The sequence below is a fragment of the Salmo trutta genome, chromosome 10 (assembly GCF_901001165.1).
Source record: "Salmo trutta chromosome 10, fSalTru1.1, whole genome shotgun sequence".
Taxonomy (NCBI): Eukaryota; Metazoa; Chordata; class Actinopteri; order Salmoniformes; family Salmonidae; genus Salmo; species Salmo trutta.
In genome coordinates, this window is record NC_042966.1 from 45262600 (window position 1) to 45286758 (window position 24159).

The 24159-nt window shown below is 42.4% G+C and overlaps 1 protein-coding gene across 1 annotated transcript; it reads right to left on the reverse strand.

Moving 5' to 3' along the window:
- Positions 1-1146: 1146 nt before the first annotated feature.
- On the reverse strand, positions 1147-23954 carry LOC115200904 (vegetative cell wall protein gp1-like). The gene is made up of 2 exons (XM_029764018.1): positions 23842-23954; positions 1147-1693 (listed from the first exon to the last, which is right to left on the reverse strand). Exons 1-2 carry the CDS (start codon positions 23952-23954, stop codon positions 1147-1149), a joined length of 660 nt encoding a protein of 219 aa, XP_029619878.1.
- Positions 23955-24159: the final 205 nt, after the last annotated feature.

Sequence of the window (24159 nt, forward strand, 5' to 3'; positions counted from 1 at the left end):
GTGTGTTGAAACAAGGAAAGGAGAAATATACAGGAAATGTTCCAATGACAGCGGAAAGTTACCATGGAGAGGCAGGAAGGAAGACAGGACCATTCACTGCTCTCTCAAGGGCATTACAACTGGAGGAGAGGCCCAAGGCCCAGGAACTACAGTCTTCAACAGTCTGGAGTAGAGGCCCAAGGCCCAGGCACTACATTCTTCAACAGTCTGGAGTAGAGGCCCAAAGCCCAGGCACTACAGTCTTCAACAGTCTGGAGAAGAGGCGCAAGGCCCAGGCACTACATTCTTCAACAGTCTGGAGAAGAGGCCCAAGGCCCAGGCACTACAGTCCTCAACAGTCTGGAGTAGAGGCCCAAGGCCCAGGCACTACAGTCTTCAACAGTCTGGAGGAAAAGCCCAGCCTTTCTCCCTTCATCCCTCACTTTAGAAAAGCAATCAGTCTCCTTGGCTCTTTCTCAATTCATCTCTCCATGTCTCCTCCAGGATCCCTGCTCTCTGATCTTCTCCTCCAATGTGTTTTGAGAAGGAGGTGAGGACAGATGATGTGAGGAATCAAGGAAAGAGTCATTGAGAAAGAGCCCTTGAATGTTCCCAGTTCAGAAGGAGGCAGACGCAACGAAGCAGAAGGACCTTGGTAGAGGGGTTTGGAGGGGAATTGTAACCTTCCTCACTTGATCTATCACTCAGCAGTAGGAATGTTGTGTTGTCTACAACACACGGCTGAGTGTGCCAGTCATCTTCAGAAGAAGCAAGGCACTAAAGTTCAGGGTTCTCTCAGAGCACCACGAGGGCCTCACACGTCTGCATTTCAGCAGATAACACAATTGAAATGTGTTCATCTGTCCAAAGCTGAGGGACATTTCCAGTGCCGTGTCTGCCTTTCCTCTCCCTGAGAAAAGTGGAGGAAAAAATGTATTTAAAGGAACTCTTGTCCATCAGTGTTCCAGTAACTTCAGTACTGAGAACACATTCACCAAAGAGGCCCCTGTCTGACTGTCTACAATACCCACTTTATCCTCCTCTTCTCTCTCTCTCTGCCTTCACTTAGACCCGGCACTCTGTCTTGCTATCCACCCTGTCAGCATGTTATGTCCCCACTCAACTGACTTTATAAACTCAGATCATGAAGGAATTATTCTGGTCTGTCTAGTGATTGAACACACTGCTGTGGCTGACTGGGGCAGGATGACTGGGGGAAGGCTGACTGGGGCAGGATGACTGGGGCAGGATGACTGGGGGAAGGCTGACTGGGGCAGGATGACTGGGGCAGGATGACTGGGGGAAGGCTGACTGGGGCAGGATGACTGGGGCAGGATGACTGGGGGAAGGCTGACTGGGGCAGGATGACTGGGGCAGGATGACTGGGGGAAGGCTGACTGGGGCAGGATGACTGGGGCAGGATGACTGGGGGAAGGCTGACTGGGGCAGGATGACTGGGGCAGGATGACTGGGGGAAGGCTGACTGGGGCAGGATGACTGGGGCAGGATGACTGGGGGAAGGCTGACTGGGGCAGGATGACTGGGGCAGGATGACTGGGGGAAGGCTGACTGGGACAGGATGACTGGGGCAGGATGACTGGGGGAAGGCTGACTGGGGCAGGCTGACTGGGGCAGGATGACTGGGAAAGGTTGACTGGGGCAGGCTGACTGGGGCAGGATGACTGGGGAAGGCTCCTGTCTCTCTGGTAATACACTTTAATCAGAAGGGAATGTCGCTTCACAGGATTGAGATGAAATGTCACTTTTTCTTTCCACAAATTTTTTATTTCAATACCTCTCTCTCTCTCTCTCTCACACATACTCTCTCTCTCTCTCCAACATGACGCTGCTGTCACAGTCTCTCCCATTAACCCATTAATCATGTTTATTACCACAGTACAGAGAGCCCTGCTATTTCACACAGCACACCAAGCTAATTTAATTCAGACTTAATACTCTGTTATTTAAAATGTTGCTGTTTCTACCAATTTTAAATGCTAATCCTCCTTGGTGACTCTTCTGATCTGTCTGGCTGCTCCAATCTATATAGAAACTAATGCTCTCCTCTCTATAGAGAACTAATGCTCTCCTCTCTATAGAAACTAATGCTCTCCTCTCTATAGAAACGAATGCTCTCCTCTCTATAGAAACTAATGCTCTCCTCTTTATAGAAACTAATGCTCTCCTCTCTATAGAGAACTAATGCTCTCCTCTCTATAGAAACTAATGCTCTCCTCTCTATAGAAACTAATGCTCTCCTCTCTATAGAAACTAATGCTCTCCTCTTTATAGAAACTAATGCTCTCCTCTCTATAGAAACTAATGCTCTCCTCTCTATAGAAACTAATGCTCTCCTCTCTATAGAAACTAATGCTCTCCTCTCTATAGAAACTAATGCTCTCCTCTCTAGAGAAACTAATGCTCTCCTCTCTATAGAAACTAATGCTCTCCTCTCTATAGAGAAACTAATGCTCTCCTCTCTATAGAGAAACTAATGCTCTCCTCTCTATAGAAACTAATGCTCTCCTCTCTATAGAGAAACTAATGCTCTCCTCTCTATAGAGAAACTAATGCTCTCCTCTCTATAGAGAAACTAATGCTCTCCTCTCTATAGAAACTAATGCTCTTGTCACGCCCTGACCAGGGGAACTCTGCTATTTTGGTCAGGGTGTGGTATTTCTATGGTTTATTTTCTATGTTTTGTTATAGCCTTTCTTTGTGGTTTATTTCTATGTTGGGCTCGGGGGTGATTTCCAATCAGACAGCTGTCGCTAGTTATGTCTGATTGGGAATCACATTTAAGTTCCTTTCCCCCCACGATGTTTGTGGGTTGTTGTCTCTTTGTTTGAGCAAGTAACGTATCGGTATTTTTCTTGAATTTTGTGTACATGTTTAATTCCATGGTGTTGAATAAACATGTGTTCGCTCCCAGCTGCGTTTTGGTCCGCTTCCTCATCACCCGACGCCAATCGTTACAGCTCTCCTCTCTATAGAAACTAATGCTCTCCTCTCTATAGAAACTAATGTTCTCCTCTCTATAGAAACTAATGCTCTCCTCTCTATAGAGAAACTAATGCTCTCCTCTCTATAGAAACTAATGCTCTCCTCTCTATAGAAACTAATGCTCTCCTCTCTATAGAAACTAATGTTCTCCTCTCTATAGAAACTAATGCTCTCCTCTTTATAGAAACTAATGCTCTCCTCTCTATAGAAACTAATGCTCTCCTCTCTATAGAGAAACTAATGCCAGCATCCCGGAGTCGCCTCTTCACTGTTGACGTTGAGACTGGTGTTTTGCGGGTACTATTTAATGAAGCTGCCAGTTGAGGACTTGTGAGGCGTCTGTTTCTTAAACTAGACATTCTAATGTACTTGTCCTCTTGCTCAGTTGTGCACCGGGGCCTCCCACTCCTCTTTCTATTCTGGTTAGAGCCAGTTTGTGTTCTGTGAAGGGAGGAGTACACAGCGTTGTACGAAATCTTCCGTTTCTTGGCAATTTCTCACATGGAATAGCCTTCATTTCTCAGAACAAGAATTGATTGACAAGTTTCAGAAGAAAGTTCTTTGTTTCTGGCCATTTTGAGCCTGTAATTGAACCCACAAATGCTTCACCGCTGAGGGGGGAAAGCTGAGGGCTGGACGAGCAGCTGGTTCTAGCTCTGGGCTGGAGGGAGAAGGGGTTGTGGTTTTGGGGAAAAGAGATTTAATCTCCAAGTGGAGCCCTATAGCCTAGCTGCCTCGCCCACAAACACCACCAGCACTTCCTCCTGCAGTTTAACACAGCAGCCCAACACAGCTAAAACAGCTGAGGTTTACCATACTCAGAAGGAGTGAAGGAGAGCGGGGAGGAGAGGAGAGGAGAGGAGAAGAGAGGAGAAGAGAAGAGAAGAGAAGAGAGGAGAGGAGAGGAGAGGAGAGGAGGGCAGTGGGAAGGACGGGGAAAACTTGATCTATCGAACTCAGAGAGGTAGGGTGGTAGGGTAGGGTAGGGTAGGGTAGGGTAGGGTAGGGTGGAAGGGTGGTAGGGTAGGGAAGGGTGGAAGGGTGGTAGGGTGGTAGGGTAGGGTGGAAGGGTGGAAGGGTGGAAGGGTAGGGTAGGGTGGAAGGGTGGTAGGGTAGGGAAGGGTGGTAGGGTGGTAGGGTAGGGTGGAAGGGTAGGGTGGAAGGGTGGAAGGGTGGTAGGGTAGGGAAGGGTGGAAGGGTGGTAGGGTGGTAGGGTAGGGTAGGGTAGGGTAGGGTGGAAGGGTGGTAGGGTAGGGAAGGGTGGTAGGGTGGTAGGGTGGTAGGGTAGGGTGGTAGGGTGGTAGGGTGGTAGGGTAGGGTGGAAGGGTAGGGTAGGGTAGGGTGGAAGGGTGGAAGGGTGGTAGGGTAGGGAAGGGTGGAAGGGTGGTAGGGTGGTAGGGTAGGGTAGGTTAGGGTAGGGTGGAAGGGTGGTAGGGTAGGGAAGGGTGGAAGGGTGGTAGGGTGGTAGGGTAAAAATATGATGCTTGGTGTGTGTGTGTGTGTGTGTGTGTGTGTGTGTGTGTGTGTGTGTGTGTGTGTGTGTGTGTGTGTGTGTGTGTGTGTGTGTGTGTGTGTGTGTGTGTGTGTGTGTGTGTGTGTCCTGGCTCTTTCTGCTGGCAGTCAGAGATATCTCTACAATGCCAATAAGACTCGATAACGAAATGCAGCAAGGAAAAAACTGTTTTATATCAAACATAACTATGTGATTTCTATGCCAGCGTGATTCCATGCAGACTAGATAAAGGACCAATGATGTCCAGACAAACCAGCTGATTTTCATTTCACAAATTTCCAGAATTTCAAAACTATCAGAATTATCAAGCACAGAACCATGAGTCTGCATTAAAGTAGTTTGGATCAATGTTCTGTTTGGGATCTGAAATTGGACACATTCTATCTGTTGAAATTGGACCCTTCTATCTGGTGAAATTGGATTCATCCTATCTGGTGAAATTGGACCCATTCTATCTGGTGAAATTGGATTCATCCTATCTGGTGAAATTGGACCCTTTCTATCTGGTGAAATTGGATTCATCCTATCTGGTGAAATTGGACCCATCTATCTGGTGAAATTGGACCCTTTCTATCTGGTGAAATTGGACCCATTCTATGTGGTGAAATTGGACCCATTCTATGTGGTGAAATTGGACCCTTCTATCTGGTGAAATTGGACCCTTTCTATCTGGTGAAATTGGACCCTTCTATCTGGTGAAATTGGACCCTTCTATCTGGTGAAATTGGACCCATCCTATCTGGTGAAATTGTACCCATCTATCTGGTGAAATTGGACCCTTTCTATCTGGTGAAATTGGACCCATTCTATGTGGTGAAATTGGACCCATTCTATGTGGTGAAATTGGACCCTTCTATCTGGTGAAATTGGACCCTTTCTATCTGGTGAAATTGGACCCTTCTATCTGGTGAAATTGGACCCATCCTATCTGGTGAAATTGGACCCATTCTATGTGGTGAAATTGGACCCATTCTATGTGGTGAAATTGGACCCTTCTATCTGGTGAAATTGGGCCCTTTCTATGTGGTGAAATTGGACCCTTCTATCTGGTGAAATTGGCCCCTTTCTATCTGGTGAAATTGGACCCATCTATCTGGTGAAATTGGACCATCCTATCTGGTGAAATTGGACCCATCTATCTGGTGAAATTGGACCCATCCTATCTGGTGAAATTGGACCCATTCTATGTGGTGAAATTGGACCCATCCTATCTGGTGAAATTGGACCATCCTATCTGGTGAAATTGGACCCATCTATCTGGTGAAATTGGACCCATCCTATCTGGTGAAATTGGACCCATTCTATGTGGTGAAATTGGACCCATCCTATCTGGTGAAATTGGACCCTTTCTATCTGGTGAAATTGGCCCCTTTCTATCTGGTGAAATTGGACCCTTCTATCTGGTGAAATTGGACCCTTCTATCTGGTGAAATTGGCCCCTTTCTATCTGGTGAAATTGGACCCATCTATCTGGTGAAATTGGACCATCCTATCTGGTGAAATTGGACCCATCTATCTGGTGAAATTGGACCCATCCTATCTGGTGAAATTGGACCCATTCTATGTGGTGAAATTGGACCCATCCTATCTGGTGAAATTGGACCATCCTATCTGGTGAAATTGGACCCATCTATCTGGTGAAATTGGACCCATCCTATCTGGTGAAATTGGACCCATTCTATGTGGTGAAATTGGACCCATCCTATCTGGTGAAATTGGCCCCTTTCTATCTGGTGAAATTGGACCCTTCTATCTGGTGAAATTGGACCCTTTCTATCTGGTGAAATTGGACCCTTTCTATCTGGTGAAATTGGACCATCCTATCTGGAGGCCCATGTCTGGATCACTGTTTCTTCAGGGTCATCTCATTGATATTCAGTATTGGGATCCTACTCCAAATACCTACTATTGCCAACAACAATACATGGGTGTCCATTCCCAAGAGACCCACCATACTTTGACATATTCTCCAACTCCAACCCGTAACTATATTACTGACTACAGGGATAAGACAGGTTTATTAAAAGGTGTTAATTGAAGTAACAAACAGGGTGGTGAGGTCTGCCCAAAGCATCACCGGGGGCAAACTACTTGCCCTCCAGGACACCTACAGCACCCGATGTCACAGGAAGGCCAAAAAGATCATCAAGGACAACAACCACCCGAGCCACTGCCTGTTCACACCGCTATCATCCAGTAGGCGAGGTCAGTACAGGTGCATCAAAGCTGGGACCGAGAGACTGAAAAACAGCATCTATCTCAAAGCCATCAGACTGTTAAACAGCCATCACTAACTCAGAGAGGCTGCATACATTGAGACCCAATCACTGGACACTTTAATAAATGGATCACTAGTCACTTTAAACAATGCCACTTAAATAATTCCACTTTAATATTGTTTACATATCTTACATTACTCATATCACATGTATATACTGTATTTTATACCATCTACTGCATCTTGCCTATGCCGCTCGGCCACCGCTCATCCATATATTTATATGTACATATTCTCATTCACCCCTTTAGATTTGTGTGTATTAGGTAGTTGTTGGGGAATTGTTAGATTACTTGTTAGATATTACTGCACTGTCAGAACTAGAAGCACAAGCATTTCGCCACACTCGCATTAACAGCTGCTAACCATGTGTATGTGACCAATAACATCTGCTAACCATGTGACCAATAACATCTGCTAACCATGTGACCAATAACATCTGCTAACCATGTGTATGTGACCAATAACATCTGCTAACCATGTGTATGGACCAATAACATCTGCTAACCATGTGACCAATAACATCTGCTAACCATGTATATGGACCAATAACATCTGCTAACCATGTGACCAATAACATCTGCTAACCATGTGTATGGACCAATAACATCTGCTAACCATGTGTATGGACCAATAACATCTGCTAACCATGTGACCAATAACATCTGCTAACCATGTGACCAATAACATCTGCTAACCATGTGTATGTGACCAATAACATCTGCTAACCATGTGTATGGACCAATAACATCTGCTAACCATGTGACCAATAACATCTGCTAACCATGTGTATGGACCAATAACATCTGCAAACCATGTGTATGGACCAATAACATCTGCTAACCATGTGACCAATAACATCTGCTAACCATGTGACCAATAACATCTGCTAACCATGTGTATGTGACCAATACAATTTGAGTTGATAATGCTTCAACCCTCAATGGTTTCATAGAGGTATTTCAATATTGTGCAATGCCTCGTTTTGAAAACAGAACACAGGAATGCTCATTGGCGACGTGCAACGGATTTCTTGACAAGGGAAAGGAAATTTCTGTCTGGCTATTTTGTGACTTAAATAAAGCTCTTCTCAAATGTCGTAATGTACTATGTCACCAAGTTTTGGAAACAGGGAACAAGGCTGGCTAATTCGGAGGAGTATCAGAGGGGATAGCAGCAGACCAGGGGGTTAAATGCTCTCTTCACAGTTAAAATGTGTCACTCTTGACGTCGCCGGAGAACCATGAACTGCCCTTCCTCCCCAGTCTGAGGTCCTGAGCACTCTGTAGCAGGTTTTCATCTTTCCCTCGATCCTGACTCGTCTCCCAGTCCCTGCCCCTGAAAAACATCCCCACAGCATGATGCTGCCACCACCATACTTCTCAGTAGGGATGGTTCCAAATTTCCTCCAGACGTGAAGCTTGGCATTCAGGCCAAAGAGTTCAATCTTGGTTTCATCAGACCAGAGAATCTTGTTTATTATGGTCTGAGACTTCTTTAGGTGCCTTTTGGCAAACTCCAAGTGGGCTGTCATGTGCCTGAGGAGTGGCTTCGTCTGGCCACTCTACCATAAAGGCCTGATTGGTGGAGAGATGGTTGTCCTTCTGGAAGGTTCTCCCATCTCCACAGAGGAACTCTGGAGCTCTGTCAGAGTCACCATCAGGTTCTTGGTCATCTCCCTGACTAAGGCCCTTCTCACCCGATTGCTCAGTTTGGCCGGGCAGCCAGCTCTAGGAACAGTCTTGGTGGTTCCAAACTTCTTCCATTTAAGAATGATGGAGGGGACTTGGGGACTTTCAATGCTGCAGAAGTTGTTTGGTACCCTTCCCCAGATCTGTGCCTCGACACAATTCTGTCACTGAGCTCTATGGATAATTCCTTCGACCTCATGGCTTGGTTTTTGCTCTGACATGCACTGTCAACTGTGGGACCTTATATAGACAGGTGTGTGCCTTTCCAAATCATGTTCAAATAATTGAATTTCCCACAGGTAGACTCCAATCAAGTTGTAGAAACATCTCAAGGATGATCAATGGAAACAGGATGCACCTGAGCTCAATTTACAGTCTCATAGCAAAGGGTCTGAATACTTATGTAAATGTGATGGTTGTAGATTGATAACGGGGGAAAAAAATGATTGAATCCATTTTTAGAATAAGGCTGTAATGTAATGAAGTGTAGATAAACTCAAGGGGTCTGGATTATTTCCGAAGGCGCTATATATACAGATCAAAGTGCAGCAGTCCGAGGCATTTGAGGTATATACTTTATGTACATGAAGGCAGGGTAAAGTGACTATGACAGAGTAGCAGCAGCAAATGATGAGTGTAAAAGTGTGTGTGTGTGTATGGTGTGTATATACACTGAGTGTACAAAACATTAAGAACACCTTCCTAATATTGAGTTGTGCCCGTTTTGCCCTCAGAACAGCCTCAAGTCGTCAGGGCATAGACTATACAAGGTGTCGAAAGCGTTCCACAGGTTATACTGGCCCATGTTGACGCCAATGCTTCCCCACAGTTGTTTCAAGTTGGCTGAAGTCCTTTGAGTGGTGGACCATTCTCGATACACACAGGAAACTATCGATCGTGGAAAACCCAGCACCGTTAAGGTTCTTGACGAAAACCTGTGCACCTGGCACCTACTAACATACCCCATTCAAAGGTACTTAAATATTTTAGCTTGCCAATTATTATAATAATAACAATAATCATTATTATTACATTTAACCATGTTAAACAATATTATTTTTATATTTAATATATATATATATATATATGTATATATAATAATATAATATTCAATAATGGACAGTATACAAGACAAACAACCATGGGGGAACAGAGGGTTAAATAATGAACAAGTAATTGGGGGATTGAAACCAGGTGTGTAAAACAAAGACAAAACAAATGGAAAATGAAAAGAGGATCGGCGATGGCTAGAAGGCCGGTGACGTCGACTGCCAAACGCCGCCCGAACAAGGAGAGGCGGATGTCGTGACATTCAGTCTGGTTTTAGACCCCATCATAGCACTGAGACAACACTTGTGAAGGTGGTAAATGACCTTTTAATGGCGTCAGACCGAGGCTCTGCATCTGTCCTCGTGCTCCTAGACCTTAGTGCTGCTTTTGATACCATCGATCACCACATTCTTTTGGAGAGATTGGAAACCCAATTTGGTCTACACGGACAAGTTCTGGCCTGGTTTAGATATTATCTGTCAGGAAAGATATCAGTTTGCCTCTGTGGATGGTTTGTCCTCTGACAAAACTGTAAATTTGGGTGTTCCTAAAGGTTCCATTTTAGGACCACTTTTGTTTTCACTATATATTTTACCTCTTGGGATGTCATTCGAAAACATAATGTTAACTTTCACTGCTATGCGGATGACACAGAGCTGTACATTTAGATGAAACATGGTGAAGCCCCAAAATGTCCCTCCCTGGAAGCCTGTGTTTGAGTCATAAGGAAGTGGATGGCTGCAAATGTTCTACTTTTAAACTCAGACAAAACAGAGATGCTTGTTCTAGGTCCCAAGAAACAAAGAGATCTTCTGTTGAATCTGACAATTAATCTTGATGGTTGTATAGTCGTCTCAAATTAAACTGTGAAGGACCTCGGCGTTACTCTGGACCCTGATCTCTCCTTCAAGTACAGCTTTTTTCCATCTATGTAACATAGCAAAAATCTGAAATTTTCTGTCCAAAAAGGATGCAGAAAAATTAATCCATGCTTTTGTTACTTCTAGATTAGACTACTGCAATGCTCTATTTTCCGGCTACCCAGATAAAGCACTAAATAAACTTCAGTTAGTGCTAAATACGGCTGCTAGAATCCTGACTAGAACCAAAAAATGTGATCATATTACTCCAGTGCTAGCCTCCCTACACTGGCTTCCTGTTAATGCAAGGGCTGATTTCAAGGTTTTACTGCTAACCTACAAAGCATTACATGGGCTTGCTCCTACCTATCTTTCTGATTTGGTCCTGCCGTACATACCTACACGTACGCTACGGTCACAAGACGCAGGCCTCCTAATTGTCCCTAGAATTTCTAAGCAAACAGCTGGAGGCAGGGCTTTCTCCTATAGAGCTCCATTTTTATGGAATGGTCTGCCTACCCATGTGAGAGACGCAGACTCAGTCTCAACCTTTAAGTCTTTATTGAAGACTCATCTCTTCAGTAGGTCCTATGATTGAGTGTAGTCTGGCCCAGGAGTGTGAAGGTGAACGGAAAGGCACTGGAGCAACGAACCGCCCTTGCTGTCTCTGCCTGGCCGGTTCCCCTCTCTCCACTGGGATTCTCTGCCTCTAACCCTATTACAGGGGCTGAGTCACTGGCTTACTGGTGCTCTTCCATGCCTTCCCTAGGAGGGGTGCATCACTTGAGTGGGTTGAGTCACTGACGTGGTCTTCCTGTCTGGGTTGGCGCCCCCCCTTGGGTTGTGCTGTGGCAGAGATCTTTTTGGGCTATACTCGGCCTTGTCTCAGGATGGTAAGTTGGTGGATATCCCTCTAGTGATGTGGGGGCTGTGCTTTGGCAAAGTGAGTGGGGTTATATCCTGCCTGGTTGGCCCTGTCCGGGGGTATCAACGGATGGGGCCATAGTGTCTCCTGACCCCTCCTGTCTCAGCCTCCAGTATTTATGCTGCAGTAGTTTATGTGTCGGGGGGCTAGGGTCAGTCTGTTATATCTGGAGTATTTCTCCTATCTTATCCGGTGTCCTGTGTGAATTTAAGTATGCTCTCTCTAATTCTCTCTTTCTCTCTTTCTTTCTCTCTCTGGGAGGACCTGAGCCCTAGGACCATGCCTCAGGACTACCTGGCATGATGACTCCTTGCTGTCCCCAGTCCACCTGGCCGTGCTGCTGCTCCAGTTTCAACTGTTCTGCCTGCGGCTATGGAATCCTGACCTGTTCACCGGACCTGCTACCTGTCCCAGACTTGCTGTTTTCAACTCTCTAGAGACAGCAGGAGCGGTAGAGATACTCTGAATGATTGGCTATGAAAAGCCATCTGACATTTACTCCTGAGGTGTTGACCTGTTGCACCCTCGACAACTACTGTGATTATTATTATTTGACCATGCTGGTCATTTATGAACATTTGAACATCTTGGCCGTGTTTTGTTATAATCTCCACCCGGCACAGCCAGAAGAGGACTGGCCACCCCTCATAGCCTGGTTCCTCTCTAGGTTTCTTCCTAGGTTTTGGCCTTTCTAGGGAGTTTTTCCTAGCCACCGTGCTTCTACACCTGCATTGCTTGCTGTTTGGGGGTTTTAGGCTGGGTTTCTGTACAGCACTTTGAGATATCAGCTGATAAAAGAAGGGCTATATAAATAACTTTGATTTGATATTATTACATGTAAAACTGTTAAACAGTATTATTATTATATTTAACCATGTTAAACAGTATTATTATATTTAAACATGTTAAACAATATTATTATATTTAAACATGTTAAACAGTATTATTATATTTAAACATGTTAAACAATATTATTATATTTAAACATGTTAAACAGTATTATTATATTTAAACATGTTAAACAATATTACTTTTATTATATTTTATTATATTAAACCATGTTTAACAATTTGGGTAGCCTTCCACAAGCTTCCCACAATAAGATGGGTGAATTTTGGCCCGTTCCTCCTGACAGCTGGTTTAACTGCGTCCGGCTCGCCACAAGCGTCCGGCTCGCCACAAGGAGTCGCTAGAGCGCAATGGGACAAGGAAATCCCTGCCAATTGTGCACCGCCTCATGGGTCTCCCAGTCTCGGCAGGCTATGACACAGCCTGGGATCGAACACGGGTCTGTAGTGAAGCCTCAAGCACACATTGGTGCGGCTGGCTTCCAGGTTAACGGAGCAGTGTCAAGAAGCAGCGGATGAAAAATGGATAGAAATTTGACATTTATTAAAAAATAAAAAAATGTGTCTCTTCAGTAGCTGTACAAGGCAGAACAGAAATCAGAGAAACTGAGAAAGAGAGATAGAGACCGAAATGTTCTGGCTTACCTCATATTTTCCTCATTACAACAATATTGACTGATTAAGTACTTCATTGTACCTTTGGGGCGGCAGGTAGCTTAGTGGTTAGAGTGTAGGGAATCTGTAACGTCCGTTGTTGGAATGAGACCAAGGCGCAGCGGGGGTTTAATATAAACGGTGAAACAGAAGAAAAAAAAACAAGACGCAACACAACGAACGAACAGTTTCGCAGGTTTCTCACAGCAATGCAAAAACAACTTCCCACAAAAGACAGGTGGAGAAAGGGCTACATCAGTATGGCTCCCAATCAGCGACAACGATGTACAGCTGTCCCTGATTGAGAGCCATACTAGGCCAAAACACAGAAATACAAAACATAGATGGGGAACATAGAATGCCCACCCCCAACTCACGCCCTGACCAAACCACAATAGAGATATAAAAAGGAACTCTAAGGTCAGGGCGTGACAGAATCCCCGAGCTGACAAGGTAAAAAATGTGTTGTTCTGCTCCTGAACAAGGCAGTTAACCCATTGTTCCTAGGCCATCACTGTAAATAAGAATTTGTTCTTAACTGACTTGCCTAGTTAAATAAAGGTTAAAGAAAATTCAAAAAATAAATATGAGAAATATATCTGGCGACATACTGTCACTCCTGGCAGAACATTCACTTAATAACATGAAGCATTGGGAGTTGGGACTGACTATTCCTCTGACAACCAACAGTACTCCAGTTGGTCCAACAGAGATCAGCTGTGTCAACATTGATCCACCTACTGCAGTACGGTGCTGCTACAGCTAGATGCTACAGACGGGAGCCATCTTCTCTGACTGACTGGGAAACTAGCTACGTATCTGATGTGCTCAGCTATTACTGTGTCTCTAGCTCTCCACTGATACGGATTAGGTTATCTGGCTATGATTGGCTGGCACTCCCCATCTTGGACCAACAGTAACAATACAATAATAATTCATATCTATCAATATAGTAACAATTCAGTAACAATATCTATCAATACAATAACAATATATATCAATACAATAACAATATATATCAATACAATAACAAATCAGTAACAACAGTAACAACAATAACAAATCAATACAACAACAATATCTATCAATACAACAACAATATCTATCAATATAATAACAATTCAGTAACAATATCTATCAATTCACTAACAATATCTATCCATACAATAGCAATATATATCAATACAATAACAACACACAGTACCAGTCAATAGACATTGATATTGTTCTGTTTAAATTTCAGAAGTAGCAATGTCAGAGTCCAGAATATATATAAATATACACTGAGTGTACAAAACATTAGGAACACCTGCTCTTTCCATGATATAGACTGACCAGTTGAATGCAGGTGAAAGATATGATCCCTTATTGATGTTTCTTGTTAAATCCACTTCAAACCAGTGTAGATGAAGGGGAGGAGACGGGTTAAAGAAGGTCTGGAGACAATTGAGACAAGGATTGTGTATGTGTGCCATTCAGAGGGTTATGGTAGTAGGTGCCATGCACAGCAGTTTGAGTCTGTCAAGAATTGCAACACTGCTGGGTTTTTCACGCTCAACATTTTCCTTTGTGTATCAAGAACGGTCCACCACCCAAAGGACATCCAGTCAACTTGACACAACTGTGGGGAAGAATTGGAGTCAACATGGGCCAGCATCCCTGTGGAGTGCTTTCGACTCCTTGTAGAGTCCATGTCCCGACGAATTGAGGCTGTTCCTGTGGTGGAAAAAGTACCCAATTGTCATACTTGAGAAAAAGTAGAGATACTGTAACGTAATAGAAAATGACTCAAGTAAAAATGAAAGTCACCCAGAAAATATTACTTGATTAAAAGTCTAAAAGTGTTTGATTTGCAATATACTTAAGTATCAAAAGTAAAAGTATAAATCATTTCAAATTCCTTATACTAACCAAACCAGATGGTACCATTTTCTTTTTTTTTTAGCCTAGGGTATGCTCCAACACTCAGACATCTTCTTAAGGATAGGGGGCAGTATTTTGACGTCCGGATGAAAAGCGTGCCCAAAGTAAACTGCCTGCTACTCAGGCCCAGAACAAGGATATGCATATAATTAGTAGATTTGGATAGAAAACACTCTGAAGTTTCTAAAACATTTAGAATAATGTCTGTGAGTATAACAGAACTGATTTGGCAGGTGAAACCCCGAGCACAATCCATCCAGGGAATTGTTTTTGGAGGTCATGGTGTTTTCCAATTGGTTTCTATTGAAAGCCCTATTTATGAGGAACCGGGTTGCAGTTCCTATGGCTTCCACTAGATGTCAACAGTCTTTAGAAATTGGTTGATGTTTTTCCTTTTGAGAAATGAAGTATTGCTGTTCTTTGTAAGTGTCACTCCAGGTGGACTCTACTGTTTTGCTGCGTGTGAACTGGAACGCGCTTCACGTTGTTTTTATCCGGTATTAGAAACAGTTTATTCCATCTTAAATTTTATCGATTATTTACGTTTTAGGGTACCTGAGGTTGGATTAGGAACGTTGTTTGAAATGTTTGGACCAAGTTTACAGGTAACTTATTAAATATTTTGTAGTCATGTTGGGCGAGTTGGAACCGGTGTATTTCTGAATCAAACGCACCAAATAAATGTACATTTTTGCGACATAAAGGACATTATCGAACAAAAGGACCATTTGTGATGTAACTGGGACCTTTTGGAGTGCCAACAGAAGAAGATCTTCAAAGGTAATGCATTAATTACATCGCTATTTCTGACTTTTGTGGCGCACCTCTCTGGTGCTTTATTTTGATGTAAAACACATATATTTTCAAGAATGTTGAATATTGATATTCCTGTAGTTTGAATTTGGCGCTCTGCCATTTCACTGGATGTTGTCAAATCGATCCCGCTAAAGGAATTGGCACGTGAAGGGATCCATAAGAGGTTTTAACAAATGAAGCATCGGTTTAGTGAGTTGGCCAGATCAGAGGCAGTAGGGATGACCAGGGATGTTCTCTGTTTAGTGAGTCCTCCAGATCAGAGGCAGTAGGGATGACCAGGGATGTTCTCTGTTTAGTGAGTCCTCCAGATCAGAGGCAGTAGAGATGACCAGGGATGTTCTCTGTTTAGTGAGTCCTCCAGATCAGAGGCAGTAGGGATGACCAGGGATGTTCTCTGTTTAGTGAGTCCTCCAGATCAGAGGCAGTAGGGATGACCAGGGATGTTCTCTGTTTAGTGAGTCCTCCAGATCAGAGGCAGTAGGGAAGACCATGGATGTGCTCTGTTTAGTGAGTCCTCCAGATCAGAGGCAGTAGGGATGACCAGGGATGTTCTCTGTTTAGTGAGTCCTCCAGATCAGAGGCAGTAGGGATGACCAGGGATGTTCTCTGTTTAGTGAGTCCTCCAGATCAGAGGCAGTAGGGATGACCAGGGATGTTCTCTGTTTAGTGAGTCCTCCAGATCAGAGGCAGTAGGGATGACCATGGATGTGCTCTGTTTAGTGAGTCCTCCAGATCAGAGGCAGTAGGGATGACCAGGGATGTTCTCTGTTTAGTGAGTCCTCCAGATCAGAGGCAGTAGGGATGACCAGGGATGTTCTCTTGATAAGTGTGTGAATTGGACTATTTTCCTGTCCTGCTAAGCATTCAACATGTAATGAGTACGTTTGGGTGTCAGGGGAAAATGTATGGAGTAAAAAGTACATCATTTACTTTAGGAATGTAGTGAAGTAAAAGTTGTCAAAAATATATACATTTGTGCACAACATTTTAGAGAAATAAGCTTTTTGTGGAACATTTCTGAGATCTTTTATGTCAGCTCATGACACATGAGACCAACACTTTACATGTTGTTCAGTATATATTCATTCAATATAAAATTGTAAAGTACAGATACCCAAAACAACGACTTAAGTAGTTGAAAGTATTTTTACTTATGTACTTTACACCACTGGGCTGTTCTGAGAGCAAAAGGGGGTGCAACTTAATATTAGGAAGGTGTACATGTACAGTACATGAATAGAAAAGGTGTGTACAGCAGTAGTTATATCGGATGGTGTGTATAGACAGTAGTTATATAGGATGGTGTGTATAGACAGTAGTTATATAGGATGGTGTGTATTGACAGTATAGACAGTAGTTATATAGGACGGTGTGTACAACAGTAGTTATATAGGATGGTGTGTATAGACAGTATAGACAGTAGTTATATAGGATGGTGTGTATAGACAGTAGTTATATAGGATGGTGTGTATAGATAGTAGTTATATAGGATGGTGTGTATAGACAGTAGTTATATAGGAGGGTGTGTATAGACAGTAGTTATATAGGATGGTGTGTATAGACAGTAGTTATATAGGATGGTGTGTATAGACAGTAGTTATATAGGATGGTGTGTATAGACAGTATAGACAGTAGTTATATAGGATGGTGTGTATAGACAGTAGTTATATAGGATAGTGTGTATAGACAGTAGTTATATAGGATGGTGTGTATAGACAGTAGTTATATAGGATGGTGTGTATAGGCAGTAGTTATATAGGATGGTGTGTATAGACAGTAGTTATATAGGATGGTGTGTATAGACAGTAGTTATATAGGATGGTGTGTATAGACAGTATAGACAGTAGTTATATAGGATGGTGTGTATAGACAGTAGTTATATAGGATGGTGTGTATAGACAGTAGTTATATAGGATGGTGTGTATAGACAGTAGTTATATAGGATGGTTTGTATAGACAGTAGTTATATAGGATGGTGTGTATAGACAGTAGTTATATAGGATGGTGTGTATAGACAGTAGTTATACAGGATGGTGTGTATAGACAGTAGTTATATAGGATGGTGTGTATAGACAGTAGTTATATATGATGGTGTGTATAGACAGTAGTTATACAGGATGGTGTGTATAGACAGTATAGACAGTAGTTATACAGGATGGTGTGTATAGACAGTATAGACAGTAGTTATACAGGATGGTGTGTATAGACAGTAGTTATATAGGATGTTGTGTATAGACAGTAGTTATATAGGATGGTGTGTATAGACAGTAGTTATACAGGATGGTGTGTATAGACAGTAGTTATATAGGATGGTGTGTATAGACAGTATAGACAGTAGTTATATAGGATGGTGTGTATAGACAGTAGTTATATAGGATGGTGTGTATAGACAGTAGTTATACAGGATGGTGTGTATAGACAGTATAGACAGTAGTTATATAGGATGGTGTGTATAGACAGTATAGACAGTAGTTATATAGGATGTTGTGTATAGACAGTAGTTAAACAGGATGGTGTGTATAGACAGTATAGACAGTAGTTATACAGGATGGTGTGTATAGACAGTATAGACAGTAGTTATACAGGATGGTGTGTATAGACAGTAGTTATATAGGATGGTGTGTATAGACAGTAGTTATATAGGATGGTGTGTATAGACAGTAGTTATATTGGATGGTGTGTATAGACAGTAGTTATATAGGATGGTGTGTATAGACAGTAGTTATATAGGATGGTGTGTATAGACAGTAGTTGTATAGGATGGTGTGTATAGACAGTAGTTATACAGGATGGTGTGTATAGACAGTAGTTATATAGGATGGTGTGTATAGACAGTAGTTATTATAGGATGGTGTGTATGGACAGTATAGACAGTAGTTATACAGGATGGTGTGTATAGACAGTAGTTATATAGAATGGTGTGTATGGACAGTATAGACAGTAGTTATATAGGATGGTGTGTATAGACAGTATAGACAGTAGTTATACAGGATGGTGTGTATAGACAGTATAGACAGTAGTTATATAGGATGGTGTGTATAGACAATAGTTATATAGGATGGTGTGTATAGACAGTAGTTATATAGGATGGTGTGTATAGACAGTAGTTATATAGGATGGTGTGTATAGACAGTATAGACAGTAGTTATATAGGATGGTGTGTATAGACAGTAGTTATACAGGATGGTGTGTATAGACAGTAGTTATATAGGATGGTGTGTATAGACAGTAGTTATATAGGATGGTGTGTATAGACAGTAGTTATACAGGATGGTGTGTATAGACAGTAGTTATATAGGATGGTGTGTATAGACAGTATAGACAGTAGTTATATAGGATGGTGTGTATAGACAGTAGTTATATAGGATGGTGTGTATAGACAGTAGTTATACAGGATGGTGTGTATAGACAGTATAGACAGTAGTTATATAGGATGGTGTGTATAGACAGTATAGACAGTAGTTATATAGAATGTTGTGTATAGACAGTAGTTAAACAGGATGGTGTGTATAGACAGTATAGACAGTAGTTATACAGGATGGTGTGTATAGACAGTATAGACAGTAGTTATACAGGATGCTGTGTATAGACAGTAGTTATATAGGATGGTGTGTATAGACAGTAGTTATATAGGATGGTGTGTATAGACAGTAGTTATATTGGATGGTGTGTATAGACAGTAGTTATATAGGATGGTGTGTATAGACAGTAGTTATATAGGATGGTGTGTATAGACAGTAGTTATATAGGATGGTGTGTATAGACAGTAGTTATACAGGATGGTGTGTATAGACAGTAGTTATATAGAATGGTGTGTATGGACAGTATAGACAGTAGTTGTATAGGATGGTGTGTATAGACAGTAGTTATACAGGATGGTGTGTATAGACAGTAGTTATATAGGATGGTGTGTATAGACAGTAGTTATATAGGATGGTGTGTATGGACAGTATAGACAGTAGTTATACAGGATGGTGTGTATAGACAGTAGTTATATAGAATGGTGTGTATGGACAGTATAGACAGTAGTTATATAGGATGGTGTGTATAGACAGTATAGACAGTAGTTATACAGGATGGTGTGTATAGACAGTATAGACAGTAGTTATATAGGATGGTGTGTATAGACAGTAGTTATATAGGATGGTGTGTATAGACAGTAGTTATATAGGATGGTGTGTATAGACAGTAGTTATATAGGATGGTGTGTATAGACAGTATAGACAGTAGTTATATAGGATGGTGTGTATAGACAGTAGTTATACAGGATGGTGTGTATAGACAGTAGTTATACAGGATGGTGTGTATAGACAGTATAGACAGTACTTATACAGGATGGTGTGTATAGACAGTAGTTATATAGGATGGTGTGTATAGACAGTAGTTATATAGGATGGTGTGTATAGACAGTAGTTATATAGGATGGTGTGTATAGACAGTAGTTATATAGGATGGTGTGTATAGACAGTAGTTATACAGGATGGTGTGTATAGACAGTAGTTATACAGGATGGTATGTATAGACAGTATAGACAGTAGTTATATAGGATGGTGTGTACAGCAGTAATTATATTAGGATGGTGTGTACAGACAGTATAGACAGTAGTTATATAGGATGGTGTGTATAGACAGTAGGTATATAGAATGGTGTTTATAGACAGTATAGACAGTAGTTATATAGGATGGTGTGTATAGACAGTATAGACAGTAGTTATATAGGATGGTGTGTATAGACAGTAGTTATATAGGATGGTGTGTATAGACAGTAGTTATATAGGATGGTGTGTATAGACAGTAGTTATATAGGATGGTGTGTATAGACAGTAGTTATACAGGATGGTGTGTATAGACAGTAGTTATACAGGATGGTGTGTATAGACAGTAGTTATACAGGATGGTGTGTATAGACAGTATAGACAGTAGTTATATAGGATGGTGTGTACAGCAGTAATTATATTAGGATGGTGTGTACAGACAGTATAGACAGTAGTTATATAGGATGGTGTGTATAGACAGTAGGTATATAGAATGGTGTTTATAGACAGTATAGACAGTAGTTATATAGGATGGTGTGTATAGACAGTATAGACAGTAGTTATATAGGATGGTGTGTATAGACAGTAGTTATATAGGATGGTGTGTATAGACAGTAGTTATATAGGATGGTGTGTATAGACAGTAGTTATATAGGATGGTGTGTATAGACAGTAGTTATACAGGATGGTGTGTATAGACAGTAGTTATATAGGATGGTGTGTATAGACAGTAGTTATATAGGATGGTGTGTATAGACAGTAGTTATACAGGATGGTGTGTATAGACAGTAGTTGTATAGGATGGTGTGTATTGACAGTAGTTATACAGGATGGTGTGTATAGACAGTATAGACAGTAGATAAATAGGATGGTGTGTATAGACAGTATAGACAGTAGTTATATAGGATGGTGTGTATAGACAGTAGTTATATAGGATGGTGTGTATAGACAGTATAGACAGTAGTTATATAGGATGGTGTGTATAGACAGTATAGACAGTAGTTATATAGGATGGTGTGTATAGACAGTAGTTATATCGCATGGTGTGTATAGACAGTATTTACAGTTGAAGTCAGAAGTTTACATATACTTAGGTTGGAGTCATTAAAACTCGCTTTTCAAACACTCCACAAATTTCTTGTTAACAAACTATAGTTTTGGCAAGTCGGTTAGGACATGAGAGTCAATTGGAGGTGTAACTGTGGATGTATTTCAAGGCCCACCTTCAAACTCAGTGCCTCTTTGCATGACATCATGGGAAAATAGAAGAAGCTGGTTTGTGTTGGGTTTAATGGTATCGGGTTGTGTTGGGTTTAATGGTGTTGGGATGTGTTGGGTTTAATGGTAATGGTTTGTGTTGGGTTTAATGGTATCGGGCTGTGTTGGGTTTAATGGTATCGGGTTGTGTTGGGTTTAATGGTAATGGTGTTGGGTTGTGTTGGGTTTAATGGTATCGGGTTGGGTTTAATGGTATCGGGTTGTGTTGGGTTTAATGGTAATGGTTTGTGTTGGGTTTAATGGTATCGGGTTGTGTTGGGTTTAATGGTAATGGGCTGTGTTGGGTTTAATGGTATCGGGTTGTGTTGGGTTTAATGGTATCGGGATGTGTTGGGTTTAATGGTAATGGTTTGTGTTGTGTTGGGTTTAATGGTATCGGGTTGTGTTGGGTTTAATGGTATCGGGTTGGGTTTAATGGTAATGGTGTTGGGTTGTGTTGGGTTTAATGGTAATGGTATCGGGTTGTGTTGGGTTTAATGGTATCGGGTTGTGTTGGGTTTGATGGTAATGGTGTTGGGCTGTGTTGTATTTAATGGTAATTGTCACGAATCACAATACATGTAGAGCCATTTCCTGATCATTGTAATGAGAAACAGAAGACCGCAACAACAATTCATTATTTTATTAGTGTTGTCACAACATTTTAGTCCATAGCCTATTTGTCCTTCGAAGTTTTGGGCTTGTAGGAAAAGTTTTCATATGAGAATTTCAATATGGGGATAGCCCTCTCAGAGAGCGGCCACTTCAAGGAGAGTTGAAGCATCAGGTTGCTAAGAGACACACTTGAATTGCTTTCATGGAGGACTGGCTTGACCTGTGAGAATGACCGTACAGTTTATTTTCCTTGTGATCTAAATCTATTGGTTTTCTACCCAAAGTCGCAAAATAAATATTGTGATCCAAACGCAAGATCCCGGGCAAAATGGATAAAAGATTGTGGAGGGTATTAGCAGGAACAGCGGCATCTAATGGTAAAAACCTGGTACTGTCACTCTAATTGATGGTAAATAATGACGGCGACTTCAATGACACATTTCTCTGAACAGGTGGGTGGGGGGGAGGAAACCATCACCAGATTCACAGGGAATACATTACATAGTATGGAGAAGCAATACTCCAAGCCACAGCTTCAAACATATAGAACTGATAATGTATACTGGTTGTTGTGGTGGGATTGGCGTGGGGCGTGGGGGTGGGGTCCGTGGGTGGAGTTTGACCATCCTCATATCTTACCCATTGGTAGGAAGAGGTTTGGTCCAAATCGGATGTTGGGTACTATATTTATGTAACGTTATCTGAATCGTATAAATTAGAATGGCCGATTTGGGTGCCATAAATCAGCTTAATTCTCAGAGAAATTATATTTCACCAAAATAACGTTTCAGGAATGCTAATCGTATCTGTTACAGAACACAGTGAGATAGTGGGTGAAGAAATCCTCTTTCGTGTGTTTTTTGAGGTGGAATGACCCTTTAGTTTGTTTTCGTGTTTAGGGTTATGCTTGGGATTTCTGCCTTGCTAGTCATTGTTCTAAGATCTGATTGGTGGTTGAATAATGTGGATAATCCCGAACGGAAAGACATTCCTAGCCTGATTAAAATCACCTCACATTCTTACATACAACCTCACTTCCTCTCAAATGGTGTACAAAACAAAACCTCTTTTACCGTTTACACACACACGCGTCACAAACACACGTACGCCCACCACAAACACATCTGCGCACCACACACACACACACACACACACACACACACACACACACACACACACACACACACACACACACACACACACACACACACACACACACACACACACACACACACACCTCATTGATTTACGGGAAGAAATACGGAGAAGGGCCACACCATATTAAAACCCCATTAAAGCGCAGTAGTTTACGTTGATTATATTAGAACGAATAACATTATCAAATGAAAAATCAATTAAAGAAACGTTGAGATTCCTCCGCATGTCACCAGACTCTCTTCTGGTTAGCCGACATGGTAAACAGAATTAGCTGTTGTCTTTCGTTGAATTGAGAACATACAGCCGTGTTCCCTGGCCCCTCCGCTGCGGCTCTCTCTCTCTTCCTCTGCCTACACTCAAACACCCTGTCTGTGTCCCAAACGGGCCCCTCATCAAATGGGAACAGGGGGCCATTTGTCATTCAGACTGAAACACACTGTCTGACTCTAGAAGCACTGCTGTTGTCTGTTTTTTCTTCTTCTTTACCCTGGAGACTCTCTCTTTCCCCAACCAGTGGTTTTGTCTCATTCTTTTACACCCTGGAGACTCTCTCTCTCCTCAGCCAGTGGTTCTCTCTCTATCAAAAGAAGTTTAAGTCCCTAACAGACACGCCCCCTCAAGTCAAAACCCATTCTGCTGGGCCTTGGTCCTGTCTAAACCCTGCTGGGCCTTGGTCCTGTCTGCTGAGCCTTGGTCCTGTCAAAACCCTGTCTGCTGGGCCTTGGTCCTGTCAAAACCCTGTCTGCTGGGCCTTGGTCCCGTCAAAACCCTGCTGGGCCTTGGTCCTGTCAAAACCCTGTCTGCTGGGCCTTGGTCCTGTCTGCTGAGCCTTGGTCCTGCCTGCAGCCATAGTGTGCTGTTAGGTGTCTAACTACGGCAGCACTGAGGAAGCCCATGTCACCTCACTCATGCAACAGCACCCTCCCCGCAATATCACCCACATCGGGCCCTGGTCTCTCACTCAGGTAAGGATACATCGGGCCCCGGTCTCTCACTCAGGTAAGGATACATCGGGCCCCGGTCTCTCACTCAGGTAAGGATACATCGGGCCCCGG